The sequence below is a fragment of the Cercospora beticola genome, chromosome 1 (assembly GCF_033473495.1).
Source record: "Cercospora beticola chromosome 1, complete sequence".
NCBI lineage: Eukaryota > Fungi > Ascomycota > Dothideomycetes > Mycosphaerellales > Mycosphaerellaceae > Cercospora > Cercospora beticola.
Genome location: NC_088935.1, coordinates 1,461,951 through 1,478,950, shown reverse-complemented (window position 1 = coordinate 1,478,950; position 17,000 = coordinate 1,461,951). Strand labels below are relative to the sequence as shown.

The following is a 17,000-nucleotide window of genomic DNA, read 5'->3' as shown; positions in this document are numbered from 1 at the left end:
AACCTATGCTTTACTGTCTAAAGCCTCGTGTCAGCTCTTGGCCACACTTCGTAGCTTAGGCCTCAAGTGCCTCGAAAACTGATAAAGTCGCTGTCACAATCTCATCAGCACCTCTATCTCTCTCACTCCTTCCACTCTGCACCGAGCCACCGAGTGTACCATCCAACTCGAACGAACACCACGACCGTCCAGTTGATCCCCTCTCAAGACGCGCATTAATCCACTCCTTTTGTTGTCAACTTCGACAATGATCGCAGCAGCTCCTCAAGACCCACCCAATGGTCCAGATCCAATTCAGAAACCTGAAGATTGCAACGCAGTGGTGGACGCTTGCTTCGTCGCTTGTCTTGCCGTAGTAGGTTTCTCCTCCATCTTCAACGAACGAACGACGCCTACTGAAACCGCCTTATAGTATGAGCCCAAAGCTTGCGATCTTGCATGTGATGATGTCTGGCAGGCATGCATTTGGAATGGTGGATCATAGAGCTGGGTCTCGTCTCATCTTTACTGTTCGTGGCAGGTCAAACCAGTTGTAGACAACTGGGAGAGATTTAATTGCAAGCTGGTTGCTGCACTGATGCCTCTCAGCCTCAGTCTCGATTGCGATCAAGATGTAGACTGAATTGATGCTGTCGGTAAGGCTGTCCTTGACTTTGGCAACGATCAAAGTTGCGGTGAGATCAAACAAGTCAAGTGCAGTAGAATGCGCCCGACGAGCTGTTCTTGGAAAGCCTGCTCGGTGTCCACGCATGTACACTTGCCTAAATATTGTGCATGTCGGCTCGTCTTGCAGAACGCCCAAGGGCACGTTACTTGCGCGACCCGGGATCCAAGGGCTTGATATGCTATCGCATAGCCGCAATGTCTTCAATGTCTGGTATTCGGCTCCCCTGCAATCCCACCTCCATTTCCACCTCCCCTAAATCCTCGGACTTGATATTGACAACAGCGGCCTGATCATCCGCCTCCACAACAGTCTCCTCCTCCTTCTTCACCACAACCTCCTCTTTCTTGACCTCAATCTCAACCTCCTTCTTCACCCTCCTCTTCTTCGGACTGCCCGCCACAGCCCCAGGACAAACTCCTCGCACTCCCAAATCACACTCCCCACACCTCCTCCCAATAGGCAAACAAACCGTCTGCCCCAAGCCAACCAACAAGTGATTGATCTCATGCCACTTCTCCTTCGGCAACCAACTCTCCAACTCCAGCCTCGTCTGTTCCGGATTATTCGTCTTATGCCAGCCCCACAAATTCGTAATCCGATGCACATGAACATCTACTCCAATGCCTTCATCTTTGCCCCACGCGGCTGACATGGTCAAATACGCCATTTTGGGACCTACACCTGGAAGAGAAACGAGTCCTCCGATGGAATCAGGGATGTCGCTATTGAATTTCTCTTTCAGGATTACAGCGACTTGTTTGATGAATTTGGTTTTGTTGTTGTGGAAGCCGACTTTGTTGATCATGGAGTTCAGATCCTCGGGCGAGATGTTGAGGAGAGCGTCGAGATTGAAACCCCCGGGTAGGCCTTCTTGGAGATTCTTCATTGCGACGGCTGTTACTGTGTCTTTGGTTTGAGAAGAGAGCATAAGTGCTATCAGAGTTTGAAGACGTTGGTCTATGGGGGAACGATCCTTCTCGGCGAGAGACTCGCAGCCCATTGTATCGACTGGGGCCACAATGTTTTTGCGCATTTCTGATGTGAGGTTGTAGAGTTGCTCCCAGTTTGCGGGTGGCTCGACTTGGACTGTACCATCTTCGCTCTTGATCTTCTTGGAGGGTTGACGTCTGGCTTTGCGTATCCTTTTGACTGGCCCTCCTGCTGCTAACCCGGCTTTGTCGTCCTCCTCTTCATCCTCGTCATCCTCTGGTTTCTCAAGCTTGGGGGCCTTGCGTGGCGATCTGCGGACTTCGGTCGTGGATTGTACGCTTAGCGTGGTCGCAGAAGTCGCGGTATTTCCACGCTTTCTCTTTCGTGCGGAGCCATTCGATGCAGGCTCCGATGCCCCGGGGCTCAGCGTCGCTGGATCGGTGAGCTCGGTGTCGGACGTTGTCGAAGCGGTGCTCGTTTGGTCCGCATCGCCATTGGTGAATCTTCGCAAGGCATGCTGCGCGGCAGCTCTTCTTGGTGGTGTCAGCGCATTGACAATGCGTGCCGTATCTTTGGATATACGTGACGTACGCATCGTGAATTCTGGTGAAGCGAGGTTGTTGCAATAGGAACGATGGTACAGTCCAATGAGGTGCAGCTCAAGGGTAAGCTGCAGGGTCCAAGGAGAGGTGCGATCGAGTTTACTCGTTTTGGCAAGGACTAACTCATTGATCATTGTGAGCTAAGGCTGCACAGCTGGGACTTAAGGCATGGACAGTGAACAGATCAAGTGCTATGTTCCATCTCTATATACGAACACTTGGGGGTATCTCGCAACGCTATGTTCATGTGCTACCAAATATGCTGCCTTCCATGCTCTTCATGTAATGCTCTATCCCAGTGGGTTCGGCTTCTCTTCTATGTCCTTGAACTCTCCTTCTGAGAAAGTCCTATTCAACTTCTTGCTGTCGTCCTCGGCGAGCTCATCGACTTCGCCTATGGTCTCCTCATAATTGCGCTGACTCTTCTGCCAGCCTCTGGTCTGGTCTATCTGAACCGTCGAACCATTCGATTGTGGAACTTTCTCTCGAGATCCATTAATCTCGTTCATACTATTCATTCGCTTGCGGCCACCTGAGTTGATCATCGGGACATCTTCCGGATCCGGGTCTTGTTCGACCGGGTTCGTGCAGCCAACGGGCACACGGCAAATCTTATGGGCCTGGGCATCTGCTGTGCGCCAGACGACTTCACGTACTTCCTTGCCGACCTTTTCGATGGCATCCATAGCCCAAATGACATCCAAATGCTCGTACCCCTCGATGATCTTCTTGTGCACCACTCTAACATGAGGTTCTCTTCCTCTGTCAAAACGGCGGAGCAAACGCCGCCCATCAACGAGATCGTCAGCGCCAGCAACCCAGAGGGCCAAGGGCGGGAATTGGGAATTATACCATGCGAATTTGCCTCTCGTAGCGTCATGGTGCTGATGAGTGAGCTTCTGGCAATGGTAACTTGAGATATTGCGCTGCAATTTTCTTCGCTCCGTAACGTGAGGCTCGCGGTCAACGTAGTACTTTCGAATGATCTCATCGTCTTCTTCATCTTCCTGGTCTTCAAGCCTCGCTTCCTCGCGAGTCGCCAATATGCACTTCTGCTTCGCAAAACATTCTCTGCCGAGCCACCACCGCATGCTTTCAGAGCTCACATACGAAGGAGCAAACTGAAACATACGATCGCGTAGGCCTCTGTCCCACCTTGCGTCAGACCAGCTGAAGAGGTAACTGAAGACGTGGTACCCCATCCACGAATATGGCTTCGCCGGCAAATATTTGTGAGCCTCCATCATGATTGGGATGAACGAATGGATGCCGAAGATCATCCGAAAGAATGCCGGGTTCACTGCTCGCATAATCTTGAAGTAGAACTTGCCGATCAAGGGACCAGCGTATGCAGCAGGGGCAAGAGCGCAGAATACTGAGATCTTCTCGCCAATATCAGGTCGCTGCTCCTTTGCAAGCGCGACGAGCGTTTGAGTGGTTCCTTGGCTGTGCGCGATTAGCGCGAGTTTAGGAAATCCCGTCTCGGCCAACACGCGACTGATGAGAGCGGGCAAGTCCATAATGCCCATTTGTCTTATGTTCCAGCACCACATTCTGGGGTCGCCATAGGAGAGCGAAGTATGTTTCGGATTGAACCCGCAGCGGTTGTTGCCAAGCCAAACATCGTACCCTGATTTGGCCAAGTAGAAAGCAAGTGAATCATCGTCGTTGCAGCAGAAGGCACCAGCGGACTGTAGTAGTCCATGCATCATCAAGACTGGGTATTTCTTGGTACCATTGGAATCGCTGCCGGCTTTGAAGAAACCAGTATCGTCACGATCCGTGTGAAAGACCTCTGGCCCTTGAGGCCCGTGGCTCTGCGACGGAGAAGCCGTGTAGTCTCTGGGGTTTATGATGTGAATAAGCTCAATCAGAAAGCCGTCCTCCGTCTGGACTTCGTGTATTTCGGCATCGAGACCGACACGACGTGCGTAGTAGGCCACGTCAGTAGTAAGTGGATCTGGTCCGCCTTCGGTCGGCACAAACTCACCATCCTGTGGAATGCCCTTCTCACCAGATGGAGTTTGAGAGCATCGCTTGGATTTCAACCACGCCTGCTCGGCCTCTGTTCGTTCCTGCTGCCTCTGCCGTTCCTCTGCGTAAAAAGGTCTCTGCTTCTTGGGATCCTGCAGCATCGCTTTCTTGGTCGTCCCTTCCAGAATTTTTGGGACTGCATCTACAATTGCGCCACACACAATCGCCAGCAAGAAGCAAAGCGATAACACTGCGGAAGTGGCCCGAAAGAACATGCATTGGATCGTCCTCCTTACAGTAGGTGGTCCATACAGTGGCAGGGGCGGAAAGAGCGGATTTGTGGTCGAATTTGGAACAGACTCTCGCAGAGGCGCATCACTTGCCTCGTTTTGCTTTCCACTGTCTCCATCGGCATGTTGTATGCCATGTGTCGTCCCGTCTTTGCCTTCACGCAATGCACTTTCCGGAGGCGAACGCGCCGTCAGCCCTCGAGCCTCGTCTCTCAGTCTGTTGAGTTTCTTCGCCTCTTCGACAGATATTCCCGGCAGTCGTTGGCCTTCCGCTGTCTCCACGACCGGATCGAAAGGTGTAACCCACTTCGCCTCGACAGCCTGTGTGGAAGCGCTATTCTCATCTTCTTGATCAATTCTCAGGATTCCCAGCTTCTCGGCCTGTCGCGCATACGCTATCGCCTTGTCCTTCTTGTATTCGATGCCTCGTTCCGAGATCTCAGAGACTCCATCGGTGGACGTATCCTGGAGCACCATGGTCTAACAACCGGTGCCCACTATCCGACTCTGACGCGTGCGCTTCACAGCGATGGGCGGTTAGAATGGGAGAAGGTGTGTGGTGTGCAGGGAGCATGGGAATAGGAAACGGTGCATAGGAAATTAGTAGAAAGTACCTGTGCTCGTACTTGCTCTGGGGAAAATGGCTCGCAACGTGCTGATCAGGCTGAAGAAGCAGGACTATCAGCTCCGGGCGATTCGAGACATATAAGGTGAGTGGTGGATGGGGGCGTTGGAGGCGAGAGCACGTCTCAACTAATAAGTTGGCCCGTTGTTGACATGCATGTCCGTCTTTTGCGTGAAGAATGACGTACGCGGTCGTCTTGTGAAAGCGCCCCCCCCCCTCCCACACGCGGAGATTGGCTGCGCACATGGCAACAATGGCGCCGCGACCTTTGTGTATCGAAATCTCCTGCGCAGTCCACAACCTTTGTGTATCGAAATCTCCTGGGCGGCGGCGATGATGGCAGTGATGGAGAGCAGCATTGGTCTGCGATGGAGAGGTGAACGACGAGCACCCGCTCCGCGTGCACTGGTGTCAGCGTCAGCCATTCGTCTGCAGGGCCGTCGAAGCATGCATGGCCATGGCAGGTCGACAAGCTTTCGCCCGCGCGCTGGAGGAGGAGGCGCCCGCTGCCTTTTCGTGCCTCACCTGACCTGACCGTGCCCTCGCCGGCCGTCCCGAGGTGTGCTGGAGCTGCCTGCTGCTGATCGTGCTGTCTCGTCTGCGTGAAGAACGCGTCGTCTCGTTCTCATGTCTCGCTCCAATTCTCGCCAATCCATGTCCCCTTCGTAGTAGCTCCAACGCCCGCCGGACCCACCCAAAACACCTCGTGCCGCGCCCAGTGGACCTCGGCAGCCTCCCAACTGGCGTACCCTCGCCGAAGACCCAGCTTCTTTGCTGAGCGATCCCCTTGGTCTGGCAACGTCTCTCTATGCTTGCTCGGCAAGCTTGAGAGCGATTGGTACGTGTCGCTGGCAACAATGGCCTACGACGTGCCCATGCCAGGCTCGCTCAAGCGGAAGCGGCGGAGACGGCTGGACAAGCCGGCCATCTCTGCCAGACTCTACCTCGACAGCGGCCTGAAAGGGGAGGTCGGAGTCATCTCGAGCGATTTGGAGGAGGACCTGTTCCCGGGGGATGGAACAGAACAGGACGGCCAAGTGAATAAGCCTTACCATGCTGCCATCACGCTGTGGACTCCAAATGCCTCGCCCTCCGAATCGAGCTGGACTATCCTGCCCGTCCGGGGCCAAAACCTCAAGGAGAAGCCTTTGCCTGCTTCCACGATTCGCTTTCCTGCCGGCGCGCATGGAACGCAGAGCTTCGTGAGGATCGTCCAAGCTCTAGCGCCGAACAAAACGTTGCGACAGAACAGTGCGGTGGAGGTCAGAGTCAGCGATGTATTACCGATTCCATTGGACACCGTGTTCGTCACAGTCGAGACCGAGGCGATCCAGAAGCTCGAAGATGTGCAAAAGAGATATCGAGGTGGCTTCGCGAACGGTCCTACACAAGCGGCGCGGAAAGCTGGAAAGCGTGCAGTCACCGAAGGGCAAGAAGACGGTTCTTCAGCGGAAGACGCGGATTCCAAGGCAAAATTGTTGGTGAACGAGGCTTTGGGCAACGTGCAAATCGTACACGCCGAAGACTTCTTGCCATTGGCGCTTGCACACCCCGTCACACATACACCGGCTCCTCCTGCACGCATTCTGGCGTGCGAGCCAGTCTCGCAGGGCGTCATATCCGAATCTACCCAGATTGTGATCGTACCTTCCTCAGACAAACGAGCCAGCAACTTCGGCAACAAAGCTGTTCTGAGTCCAAGACTTGATGAAGAGTCAGGCGATGAGAGCGCAGAAGTCTTCTTCTCTGCCCAGGAGGAGAATTCACCCGCAAAGCCAATTGTCATATCCAAGTCCACCACCGATATGTCGAACTCTGAAGACATGTTCGATTCAAGCGCTGAGGAGAGCAATTTGTCTGACGATTCTGACGATATGATTTCCCTTGCGAAGCCGGGGCTTGCCGATGCTCCCTCTGGACTCAGCTCAGCTTTGACTTCTGCCACGCCCCGTCCTTTTGGAGCTCTCAATCGTGGTATCAGCACGCCTGGGTCCGTATTCTCCAACATGACAGCAACCACAATCCGAGGTGGTCAAGCTGTGCGAAACAAAGTCTTCCGGGCACAGGCTTTGCTCGAGCGTTTGCCAACGGAGCTGCTCCACCCAAAGCCTACTGCTGACGAAGATGATGAGGCAAGAGTGTACGTCGAAGCAACGGCTTTGGCTCGTTTAGGGTGCTTTTCAGGCGACTGGGTCAAAATCGAGCCTGCGGAAAGCCACATACTCCCAAGCTTCAGCGCTTTCGGACAATTGGATGATTCTGCATCGCTTGCCCGTCCTGTCAAAGTGTATACGCTCCCTGAGAGCCTGTCAAGGAAGCCAGCCCGGTACCAAGTGAACGTCAGGGGTGGGAGGAGAGATAGCATCTCTTCACTTGTGACAGCGTCAGCGAACGTTGCTACCATACACCTCTCACCAATCCTCTTGGCCAATTTGGGCGATCCAACAAACATCAGCATGACCACTATTGCGGCAAACAAACGCGCAACTCTCAAGAGGCCTATGACGCCGCGACCGCCATCTACCTCCGCTCGTATGCCGCCCACGGCATCCGAGGTCACCCTGCGCAAAGTGGTCACGCCGATTTCAACAGAACGGTCGCTGAACAACGCTCTGTTTGCGAATCTCAAACAGTACTTTGAAGAGAGACAGCGCATCGTCAGGCCAGGTGACTTGCTGGCGGTTCCAATTGACGAGTCATTGGGCCGATCAGTATATGAGGGAGAAGTTGAACAGGACGGGAGCAGCACTGGCGCTCTGCTATCTCACCTTGGACCTCTCAACGACGTTCGGGATCACGGTGGCAGGAGAAATGTCGCGTGGTTCACCATCGAAGGCGTCAGCGTCTCAAATGCAGATGATCAGGATGCGCAAGAGGCCGACGCTTGGGGCGATGCAGCATCAATTGACCCATCCAAGATGACTATGCGGCAATCTGGGGATGATAGACGCAAGTTGCCGTCAGCATCGAGCAATCCATGGCAATACTACCTCGGCGTGCGCAAAGTGCAAGCCAAGTCTGCTTCAGCGAACGCAGTCGGTGGTCTCCCTGAAGCTGTGCAGCCTTACATCTCGCCCCTCCAACGACGTCTTCGAGAGCTGATGGCGGTGTCAATAAGTCCTCGCGCCGTTCACCTAGGAATGCCACCTCTGACAGTGCTTGTCACCTCGACGCAGCGCAACATCGGCAAGGCCAGCACTATTGAGCGCGCTTGTGCTGACCTTGGGATGCACTTCTTTCTGATCGACGCGCACGATATTGTGTCAGAAGGTGGCGCTGGTGTCGACACTCAGGTACAAGGGTTATTGGAGGCTCGATGCGAACGGGCGCTCGATTGTGGAGCAGATCTCACGGCTATTTGCGTCTCTCATCTGGAACAATTAAGTGGTGACAAGGCAGCTGCGTCTTTGAAGAGCGTCTTGGAGACAGCGCGGGTCCTGGTCGCCACCACGACTGATATCGACAAAGTACCAGATTCTGTGCGTGGCCTCTTCACCCACGAAATGGAGATGTCCGCGCCAGATGAGGGCGAGCGAGAAGGTATCCTCAGAGATGTCATTACTGAATCTGGTCTGCCAGTCGCGCCCGAGGTAGACTTGTCATCAATTGCAGTAAAGACTGCGGCTCTGGTGGCAGGAGATTTGGTGGATGTCGTGGACCGCGCGATCGTTGCTAAGTCGGAGCGTCTCGAGACGTTGGCTCACTCCAAAGGCGGCGCTGTGCAAGCACCCATCACTATCAAGGACATTCAGCTTGCCGGCGGTGCTGCTGCCACCTCAGTCATTCCTGCTGATTTTGAGACTGCTGTAGAGCTGGCTCGTAAGAATTTTGCTGACGCAATTGGTGCTCCCAAGATTCCGAACGTCCAGTGGTCAGACGTCGGAGGCCTTACCCATGTCAAGGAGGCTGTCGTTGAGACTATTCAGCTGCCATTGTCCCGGCCTGAGTTATTTGCCAAAGGTCTCAAGAAACGCAGTGGTATCCTGTTCTATGGACCACCGGGTACTGGTAAAACGCTGCTGGCGAAAGCTATCGCTACGGAATTCAGCCTCAACTTCTTCTCTGTTAAAGGACCGGAACTGCTCAACATGTACATCGGAGAATCAGAAGCCAACGTGCGACGCGTCTTTCAGAGAGCTCGTGATGCTCGCCCTTGCTGTGTCTTTTTCGACGAATTGGACTCTGTTGCTCCAAAGCGTGGCAACCAGGGCGATAGCGGTGGTGTCATGGACAGAATCGTGTCCCAATTGCTTGCTGAGCTCGACGGCATGAGCGACGGAGATGAGGGCGGAGGAGGCGTTTTCGTCATTGGTGCGACCAACAGACCTGACCTGCTCGACCAAGCGTTGCTGCGTCCCGGACGTTTTGACAAGATGCTCTATCTTGGCATCAGCGATACTCATGAGAAGCAGGCCACCATTCTGCAAGCGCTGACGAGAAAGTAAGTTCCTTCGAAATTGCAGTGATATAAGCAGGACTGACATGATACCACAGATTCACGCTTGACCCATCGGTCTCGCTACCTCGGGTCGCCGAAGCTCTGCCGTTCACGTTCACCGGAGCTGACTTGTATGCGCTCTGCTCAGACGCGATGCTCAAAGCGGTCACGCGTTCAGCTCGCGAGGTTGATCAGCGCGTAAGTGCTGTAAATGCGGAGAGAGAGACTAGAGGACAAGGCAAAATCTCCGTCGGCTACTACTTCGACCACTATGGAACTGACAAGGATATCAATGTCATGGTCACTGAGGAAGACTTCACCATGGCTCGCAAGGACCTCGTGCCTAGCGTCAGTCTTGATGAGCTGCAGCACTACGAGCGCGTGAGAAGCATGTTCGAGGGCGCTACCAAGAAGCAAGACAATGCTGCTCAGGAAGCGCCATCTGCGCCGCCTCAACCTGGACCAAATGGGACGAGAAATGCTCGCAGTCAAGCTTTGGAAGCCATGAAGCGTGCTCAGCGAGGAAATGGACCGGCCACGAACGGTACTGCTTCATCGGCTGCACAACACAGCGGCTCGAATAATGCTCAACAAGACGACGACGACGACTTTGTCATCCGCACTGATCGTTTAACGCTGAACAGTACGAACAATACTCATCACAATATTGGCAGCCCAACAAAATCTTCGCCGAGCAAGGGCAAGGGCAAAGGAAAATCTCGCGAACCTGTTGTGGATGGCGAGCACCAGCAACGACAAGACCTCCCTGTCAATGGAAATGGGAATGCAGGAGTTGACGAGGATCTCTATGATTGAGCATGTGAAAGGGGGAAGACGAAGGTTTGAAATGAAAAGCAAGCTCAATTAATTCTTGTACATTGTTGCATATTGTAGACAGATGAGAGCAGGTTGAAAGTTGCACTCGCAATTTTGTATAGCATGAAATTCTTAGTCTCATCAATGTCTTTGACAATCTCGCTGCTTTGCTTCCTCGCGCTCTCGCGACTAGGATCTGTCCGCAAAACGCGAGCGATCCGCGGATGCTGACACTGTATACTGTACCAAAGCACACGCGGCTTGTCTCACAGTACACACCACGTAATGCACAATGTTCAGTAGTCCTCGCGCTTTCATCACAGCGAGATACGATTATCTGTAGAGAACCAGCGGGGGAGGACACAAGCCGACTTATACTCCCGCGAGCCGAAAGTTGCATCCGAGCCTCCAATGAGCGAGACAAGTCCGAAGATGACCACCGCCAAGCACGCCCAAAAGAGTCCAATGCAGCCATTTGCGTTCCCCCAGTCTGCGTGAGCTGAGCCAGCCGACCATTTCGAGCTTCGCAATTCGCCGTGCTTTTCCCTCTTTCCCGCTCCGAGCAAGACTAAAACAAGCAATCAAGCTCTAACTTAGGCCCTTGCTTTGTCTTTGGTCACGACTGGCTAGCTCATTCCCCGCAGTTTGGCAATGATGCAGATGGAGCATGCTTGCCCGCTTCTTTTGTGTTTTTGTGCCTGCTGCTGGACGCCCCATGTTGGCGGGTTGTGTGGAGTTGTAGAGTAGTTGGAGACGGGGTCGTTCGAAGTTAATTCGGTGAGCTGGGCTCTCCGGCAGCAGAGACGGGAAGCATGGGTGTGGTGATGTGTATACTTTAAATGTGATTGCGTTGGCCTTGTTCTTCAATATTGTCTGTCTCCTGTTGAGTCTTGCCTGTGAAGCAGTGAATGTTGCTGCTGCTGGATTCTCCTGTCTCTTCTTGAAAGCAGAAAAGAAGAGGCAATTGGGCCGCCGCTGGACCGCTCCACTCATCACCAGAAGGTCTCTTCGCATTGGACCTGGAAGAAGCGGGACTCTCGGCTTCGTATTACTACATCACGACTCCATCGCACATACCCTTTGAAGTTTTGAACTTTACTCCGCTTCACCTCGTCCTCGAGGCCGGAACGACACCATCTCATTTCAGCAGCCTGCGCAGCTGCGCAGAGAGCTTTGGCTCAAGCCACGAGAACAGGACAAGAACAGTGCTTGGACATCCAAAAGGTCGCCCAGCATGTTCCTCTCGTTCCTCTTCACGCCATGGGCGATCCTCGCGCTCCCAGCCCTGTTCTACCTCCTGCCGTACATTCGCAACTGGTCCATTCACGACATCCCAGGTCCGTTCCTGGCAAAATTCACGAACCTCTGGTACATGTACGAATGCCGCAAAACCAGGCGCTACCTCACAGTCTTCAACCTGCACAAAAAGCTAGGCAAATTTGTTCGCGTCCAGCCGGATCACGTCTCCATTGCGGATCCAGAGGCGATCCCGATTGTCTATGGCCACGGAACTGGATTCTTGAAAGCGCAATACTATGATGCGTTTGTGAGTATCCAGCGCGGCTTGTTCAACACCAGGAACCGAGCCGAACATACCCGAAAGCGAAAGACAGTCTCGCATACCTTCAGTGCCAAATCCGTGGGCCAGTTTGAGCAGTACATTCATCATAACTTGGATCTTCTCGCCAAGCGATGGGATGAGCTGAACGAGAAGACCGGACGAGGAGAGTATACGGAATTCGATGCCTTGCACTGGTTCAACTATGTGGCCTTCGATATCATTGGAGATCTCGCTTTCGGTGCTCCGTTTGGCATGCTTGAGAAGGGAGCCGATATTACGGAAGTGCAGTTGACTCCAGATGGGCCTCCAAGCTATTCTCCAGCCATTGAGGTACTGAACCGCAGAGGAGAGGTATCCAATGCTGTGGGATGTTGGCCTTCGATCAAGCCTTATGCGAAGTACCTCCCAGATCCGTTCTTCAGTAAGGGCATGGAGGCGATTGCGAATCTTGCGGGTATTGCTACGGCGCGTGTTAACCAGAGACTGGCTGCTGCTGAGCGAGGCGAGATCGATCGTGTGGATCTTCTTGCCCGACTTATGGAGGGTAAGGACGAGCATGGCAACAAGTTGGGCAAGGCCGAGCTCACTGCTGAGGCTCTTACGCAACTCATCGCTGGGTCGGATACGACTTCCAACACGTCTTGTGCGCTGCTCTACCATTGCCTGACGAAGCCCAATGTGGTCAAGAAGTTGCAAGAGGAGCTGGATGCCGCCCTGCCCTCTGACGACGTCCCCAACTACGAGCAGGTCAAGGACTTGAAGTACCTGGACTGGGTGATCCAAGAGACTCTTCGTATCCATTCGACTTCTAGCCAGGGCCTTCCTCGCGTTGTCCCAGTCGGGGGCGCGACCGTCGCTGGTCGTTTCTGGCCACAGGGTGTTGTGCTCAGTGTACCGGCATATGTAATGCACCACAGCACGGAGATCTGGGGACCTGACGCTGAGGAGTTCCGCCCCGAGCGTTGGGAGAAGGTCACTGAAAAGTATGTGTCCTCCATTCTGCAGTCCCCCGTCCTAACCAAAGCTGACGGTGTTGTGCAGGCAAAAGCTCGCGTTCATCCCCTTCTCTTACGGTCCTCGTGCGTGCGTCGGTAGGAATGTGGTAAGCCTCGATCGATTGTGTGCTGTGGTGGCTGCGACTGACGGTCCGTGTGTAGGCTGAGATGGAGTTGGCATTGATCGTTGCGACTGTCTTCCGCCGATACGAGTTCGATCTCCGTCAGGACAAGCTAGAGACGCGCGAGGGTTTTCTGAGAAAGCCTCTCGCACTGAAGGTGGGCATGCGGCGGCGCAACTGGAAGTAGTGACGGCTAGGCTGTAAGTGAGCGGGCGTCAGTGAGTTGATTCTGTACAGTATGGCGAATTGAGCGCATTGAATCGAAGATTTTACCTGATCATTTCTTTCCTTACCATCTCTAGAACCTACGGGCAAGATTCTGCCCTTTGTCGACGTCCATGGTCATTGACTATGGGTCGTACTGCTTGCTAGGGCAGCAGTGGGGCCCAATGGCTGACAGCCACAGAGAGGCACCTTCCTCGCCGCAGCTGGAGCGTCAGTGCTGCCTGTCCCTGGACTTTTGCTTTGGCTCCGCTCAAAGTTCATCTTCGCACACACACAAACACTTCTTCCATCAACAACATTCGACCAACACATTCGTCCACCATCAGAATATCCATCGCTATGGACACGACCGCCTTCGAGGACACTCCGCCCGACATAGGCAAGGAGCTGAACCTCCATGACCTTCTCGCTCGCCCTGACGACGACATCAACCTGCCCGTCAGTTCTTCCACCAACAACAGCGCCTCACTTTTCTCTACTAACAACCGTCCAGATCTCCGCCGCACTCGCTGCTGTTCGTCTGTTGGCCTATTTGGGCCTTGCTGTCGCTGCCTTGTGTGTGCTCATTGTCGCCTACTGCTTCACGCTGACTTGGCTGGCTCTCCTGTGGCTCCAGACCCATTTGCTGGTCTTTCACACCCAACTGCTGCGACTGACGATCGATACACCGCTGCCTGCACTGCAGCTCCGCCGTACCGAGGAAGCGAAGAACGATGCGCCCGTCACTGACGGACCCTCGACTGAGCCATCGGCCACCGAGACATCCTCGCGGCCCCTTGCCGAAGAGGTTGTCACTGAGAAGGCAACAGAGCCTTTCAACGACCAGGTATTACACAATGCGGCCCACGAGGGATATCACAATGCTGACGTTTATTAGACTGAAGTAGAAGCAAGCGACGAGCAGACTCCCGTGAGCCAGTCCCCAGCGACGGACACCACGGTCGCTCCAGTGGTGGCACCTCGTGCCAACCCATTCAAGGTCGCCGCCGCTCAACTCGACGAAGCACGCAACTTCTCGAGATCGGTCAAGACAGGCACCAAGAGAGAGCGAGGCTTGCGCCAGCAGAGCCTTGCTATCCAGTCCAACCAGGTGAAGCAGCCTACGGGCACGCCTGTCTCCGCTGTCACGACGCCTTCCCAGCTCACCAATGTCACGAACGGTAGCTCTCCGCCAGTCGATTTCGTGCCTCCACACAAGCGGAAGACCATGGAAGCCGAGGCGAGGAGAGCAGCAGCTGCTGCTGCTAAGACCTTGGTTGATCGCGGCAGTGTGTTGGACACTCAGCAGCCTTAGGAGGGCTTCGATGATACCGATACACTTTCAGCACCGAAAATGGACATCGACAACGTCGGTATTGCTGTTGAGAATGATCTGGACGATGCCAAAGACCAGACTGAGGAAACTTCTGTTGAGCCGTCGAATGTCAAAAGCACCCTGATCGCAAATGACCTCTCCAAGCGCCCGCAGACTGGCGAGGAGATCATCACGCCGGACTGCTCATACACAGTATGCAACGATACGAATCGCCAATACGACCACGATGCCCCACATACGATCCAGCCCCTGCCGTACGACCACAGGGCCGCAATGGTTAGCCCGATGGAAGAGATCTTTCAATCTGCCCGCCGCCAGCGGTACCCGAACGCAGCCGTCTACACCGCCGACCCATGGCAACCGCAAGGCCGTGAAGGTCTACTGATTGAGATTGGTCCGCCATTCATTCACATCGACGACACGGCTCAGCACGATTCGCAAGAGTTCAGCTCCTTCAAAGGCAAGCAAACCGTGGCTCGCAACTATGCACCCAATGAGGACACACCGCGCGCGCTCTCTGCGTTTCCTGACGAGCTTTCTTCAACAACACCAACCATAGAAGACAAAGCTACAGACGATGGAGAGTGTGATCACTGGGGTGTGCTGCCGAGGCCAACCAGCACTGTCGTCAACCGTACGCCACCTGGCCTTGGACCAGCTGTTCATGATCGTCAGACCTCATTTGACGCTCTCCTCCTTGGCCCAACACCTCACCTGAAGCAGCCCACAGACGAGAACGACAACGAGAGTCCAGTCACCGAGATTTGGAGCCCACAATCGGACTCCACCGCTTCCAAAGCTGATTCGCCTCACCTTTATCACGACGATGCCATCTCTGGAACACAGTCTGATGATGCGTCTTCATCTGGCTCCTCTGATGAGGACGCGGGCGAGGGGTCTTCCTCGGGCTCCTCTGAGGGTGAGATGGGGAACGGATCTTCCTCTGGGTCGCCTGACGAGGGTGCGTCGGACGAGGCTGCCGCTGGCTCTTCGGATGAGGAGGATCAAGGCGACCTACTTGATCTTTCGTCCAATTCTTCTGAAGTCCAAGATCAGCACGATCTGGGTGAATATGAGCCGCACAGCAGTCAGACTCTGACAATCCAGTCAGCCGCTGCATCTAGCGATGACATCAGACAGCAAGCCAGTGGAGAACGGGAGACAGAGAGTGGCAATATCACGGAGCTGAACAAAAAGGCCGCTGCGAAAGTGAGACGTGAAGCACGTCAACTGCTGAAGCGCAAGTGGGTTGAGCGTGACATTCTCCGAGTGAACCTCATTAGCACTTCCTCGATCGAGAACATACGGCGACTGGAGACTGCCACTGCCGCCTACCTGGATCAGCGCACTGTGCTAGCCGGCCTCATGCCTACCGGTACTCTCAACGAGCTGGACAAGGAGTGGTTTCCTGTCTTCCCGTCTATCGATCTCATGCGTCCAGCGGTCACCCCAGACGGCGCGCAGCAAATGCGACAGGATGTGAAGCGCGGTAAGCAGCGCCCTGATTGGTATCGATGAAGAGATTTTACTGACTAAGAGAACAGAGATGGCTGCCGCCGCTGCGGAAGAAGCCATTCGCAACCCCCCTCCGCCTGAGCCTACCCCTATCGAAAAGGCCACTAAATCAGCTGACAGCGCTCTTAAACTCCACTTGAGCGCTCTCGAGTACTCCCAGACTGTTGATAAGGGCATACCATTCAAGAAGTGGAAGGATACTGCGGACAAGAAGCTCACTCGTGCACACAAGTACTACATGGTCAAGCGTCAGAACTTGATCGATCTTTACGGTGATGCTGGACTGCCGGCCGACGTAGCTGACTTGTATCCATCGCTTGACTGAGCAGGAGAACAGCAAGATACGGATACATGCATCGAAGGGTGCGTGTGTTGTAAAGGCGACTAAGTTGTCATTATCGGGAGCGAGTGGTTAAATAGGCTCGAACCACGATTGCTCCTCGCAACAGATAGGGAAGAAAACTGTATGCTTCTAAGCATCACAAACTATGTTTCACTTTCCAGCCCTTTGCTCAGTGCCGTTGCCCTCTTAGCGGTCTTGCAGAGTCATTTCATGCTTCTGGATACTGCATTGTCTCGTTTTAATTCCAGTCTCAGACGCAATGTCGTGGGTAGGCGTCAATTTGTCAGAACGGCTTCACACTTCTATAGCTTGGTGCCATTTTCTCAAGGTGCCAATCCCGTTTTCACTGGCTTTCTCCTGATGAGAATTTCAGAGCAATGCTGTGCTTCCTGAGTAGCGAAAAGATCCGTTTTGGTTGCTCGATTCTCGATTCATGTCCACATTCGTCGGCACTCAGGTGGGGCCAATTTTAAGAGCGATGAATTGCTGCCAAAGCCTCGGATTTGTGGATCTCGATTCATTTCCATTGTTGTTGCCTTCCAAGAAGATTGATTGTCAGAGCGACGACGTGCTTCCAGGGCT

The 17,000-nt window shown here is 54.0% G+C and overlaps 5 protein-coding genes across 5 annotated transcripts; 3 read left to right on the top strand and 2 right to left on the bottom strand.

The window, feature by feature from the left end:
- Positions 1-845: 845 nt before the first annotated feature.
- RHO25_000573 (uncharacterized protein) lies at positions 846-2,333 on the bottom strand (the record flags this gene model as incomplete). Its single annotated transcript, XM_023593185.2, has 1 exon — positions 846-2,333. One exon carries the CDS (start codon positions 2,331-2,333, stop codon positions 846-848), a length of 1,488 nt encoding a protein of 495 aa, XP_023458532.2.
- A 156-nt stretch (positions 2,334-2,489) lies between these two features.
- On the bottom strand, positions 2,490-4,940 carry RHO25_000572 (uncharacterized protein; the record flags this gene model as incomplete). Its single annotated transcript, XM_023593184.2, has 1 exon — positions 2,490-4,940. One exon carries the CDS (start codon positions 4,938-4,940, stop codon positions 2,490-2,492), a length of 2,451 nt encoding a protein of 816 aa, XP_023458531.1.
- Positions 4,941-5,945: 1,005 nt separating this feature from the next.
- RHO25_000571 (uncharacterized protein) lies at positions 5,946-10,342 on the top strand (the record flags this gene model as incomplete). The annotated part of the gene is made up of 2 exons (XM_023593183.2): positions 5,946-9,529; positions 9,583-10,342. The coding sequence occupies 2 exons, from the start codon at positions 5,946-5,948 to the stop codon at positions 10,340-10,342; spliced, it is 4,344 nt and encodes a 1,447-aa protein (XP_023458530.1).
- Positions 10,343-11,576: 1,234 nt separating this feature from the next.
- On the top strand, positions 11,577-13,207 carry RHO25_000570 (uncharacterized protein; the record flags this gene model as incomplete). Its single annotated transcript, XM_023593182.2, has 3 exons — positions 11,577-12,886; positions 12,945-13,005; positions 13,061-13,207. 3 exons carry the CDS (start codon positions 11,577-11,579, stop codon positions 13,205-13,207), a joined length of 1,518 nt encoding a protein of 505 aa, XP_023458543.1.
- Positions 13,208-13,584: 377 nt separating this feature from the next.
- On the top strand, positions 13,585-16,400 carry RHO25_000569 (uncharacterized protein; the record flags this gene model as incomplete). The annotated part of the gene is made up of 5 exons (XM_023593181.1): positions 13,585-13,683; positions 13,739-14,071; positions 14,123-14,513; positions 14,571-16,049; positions 16,105-16,400. The coding sequence occupies 5 exons, from the start codon at positions 13,585-13,587 to the stop codon at positions 16,398-16,400; spliced, it is 2,598 nt and encodes an 865-aa protein (XP_023458528.1).
- Between the last annotated feature and the right edge of the window lie 600 nt (positions 16,401-17,000).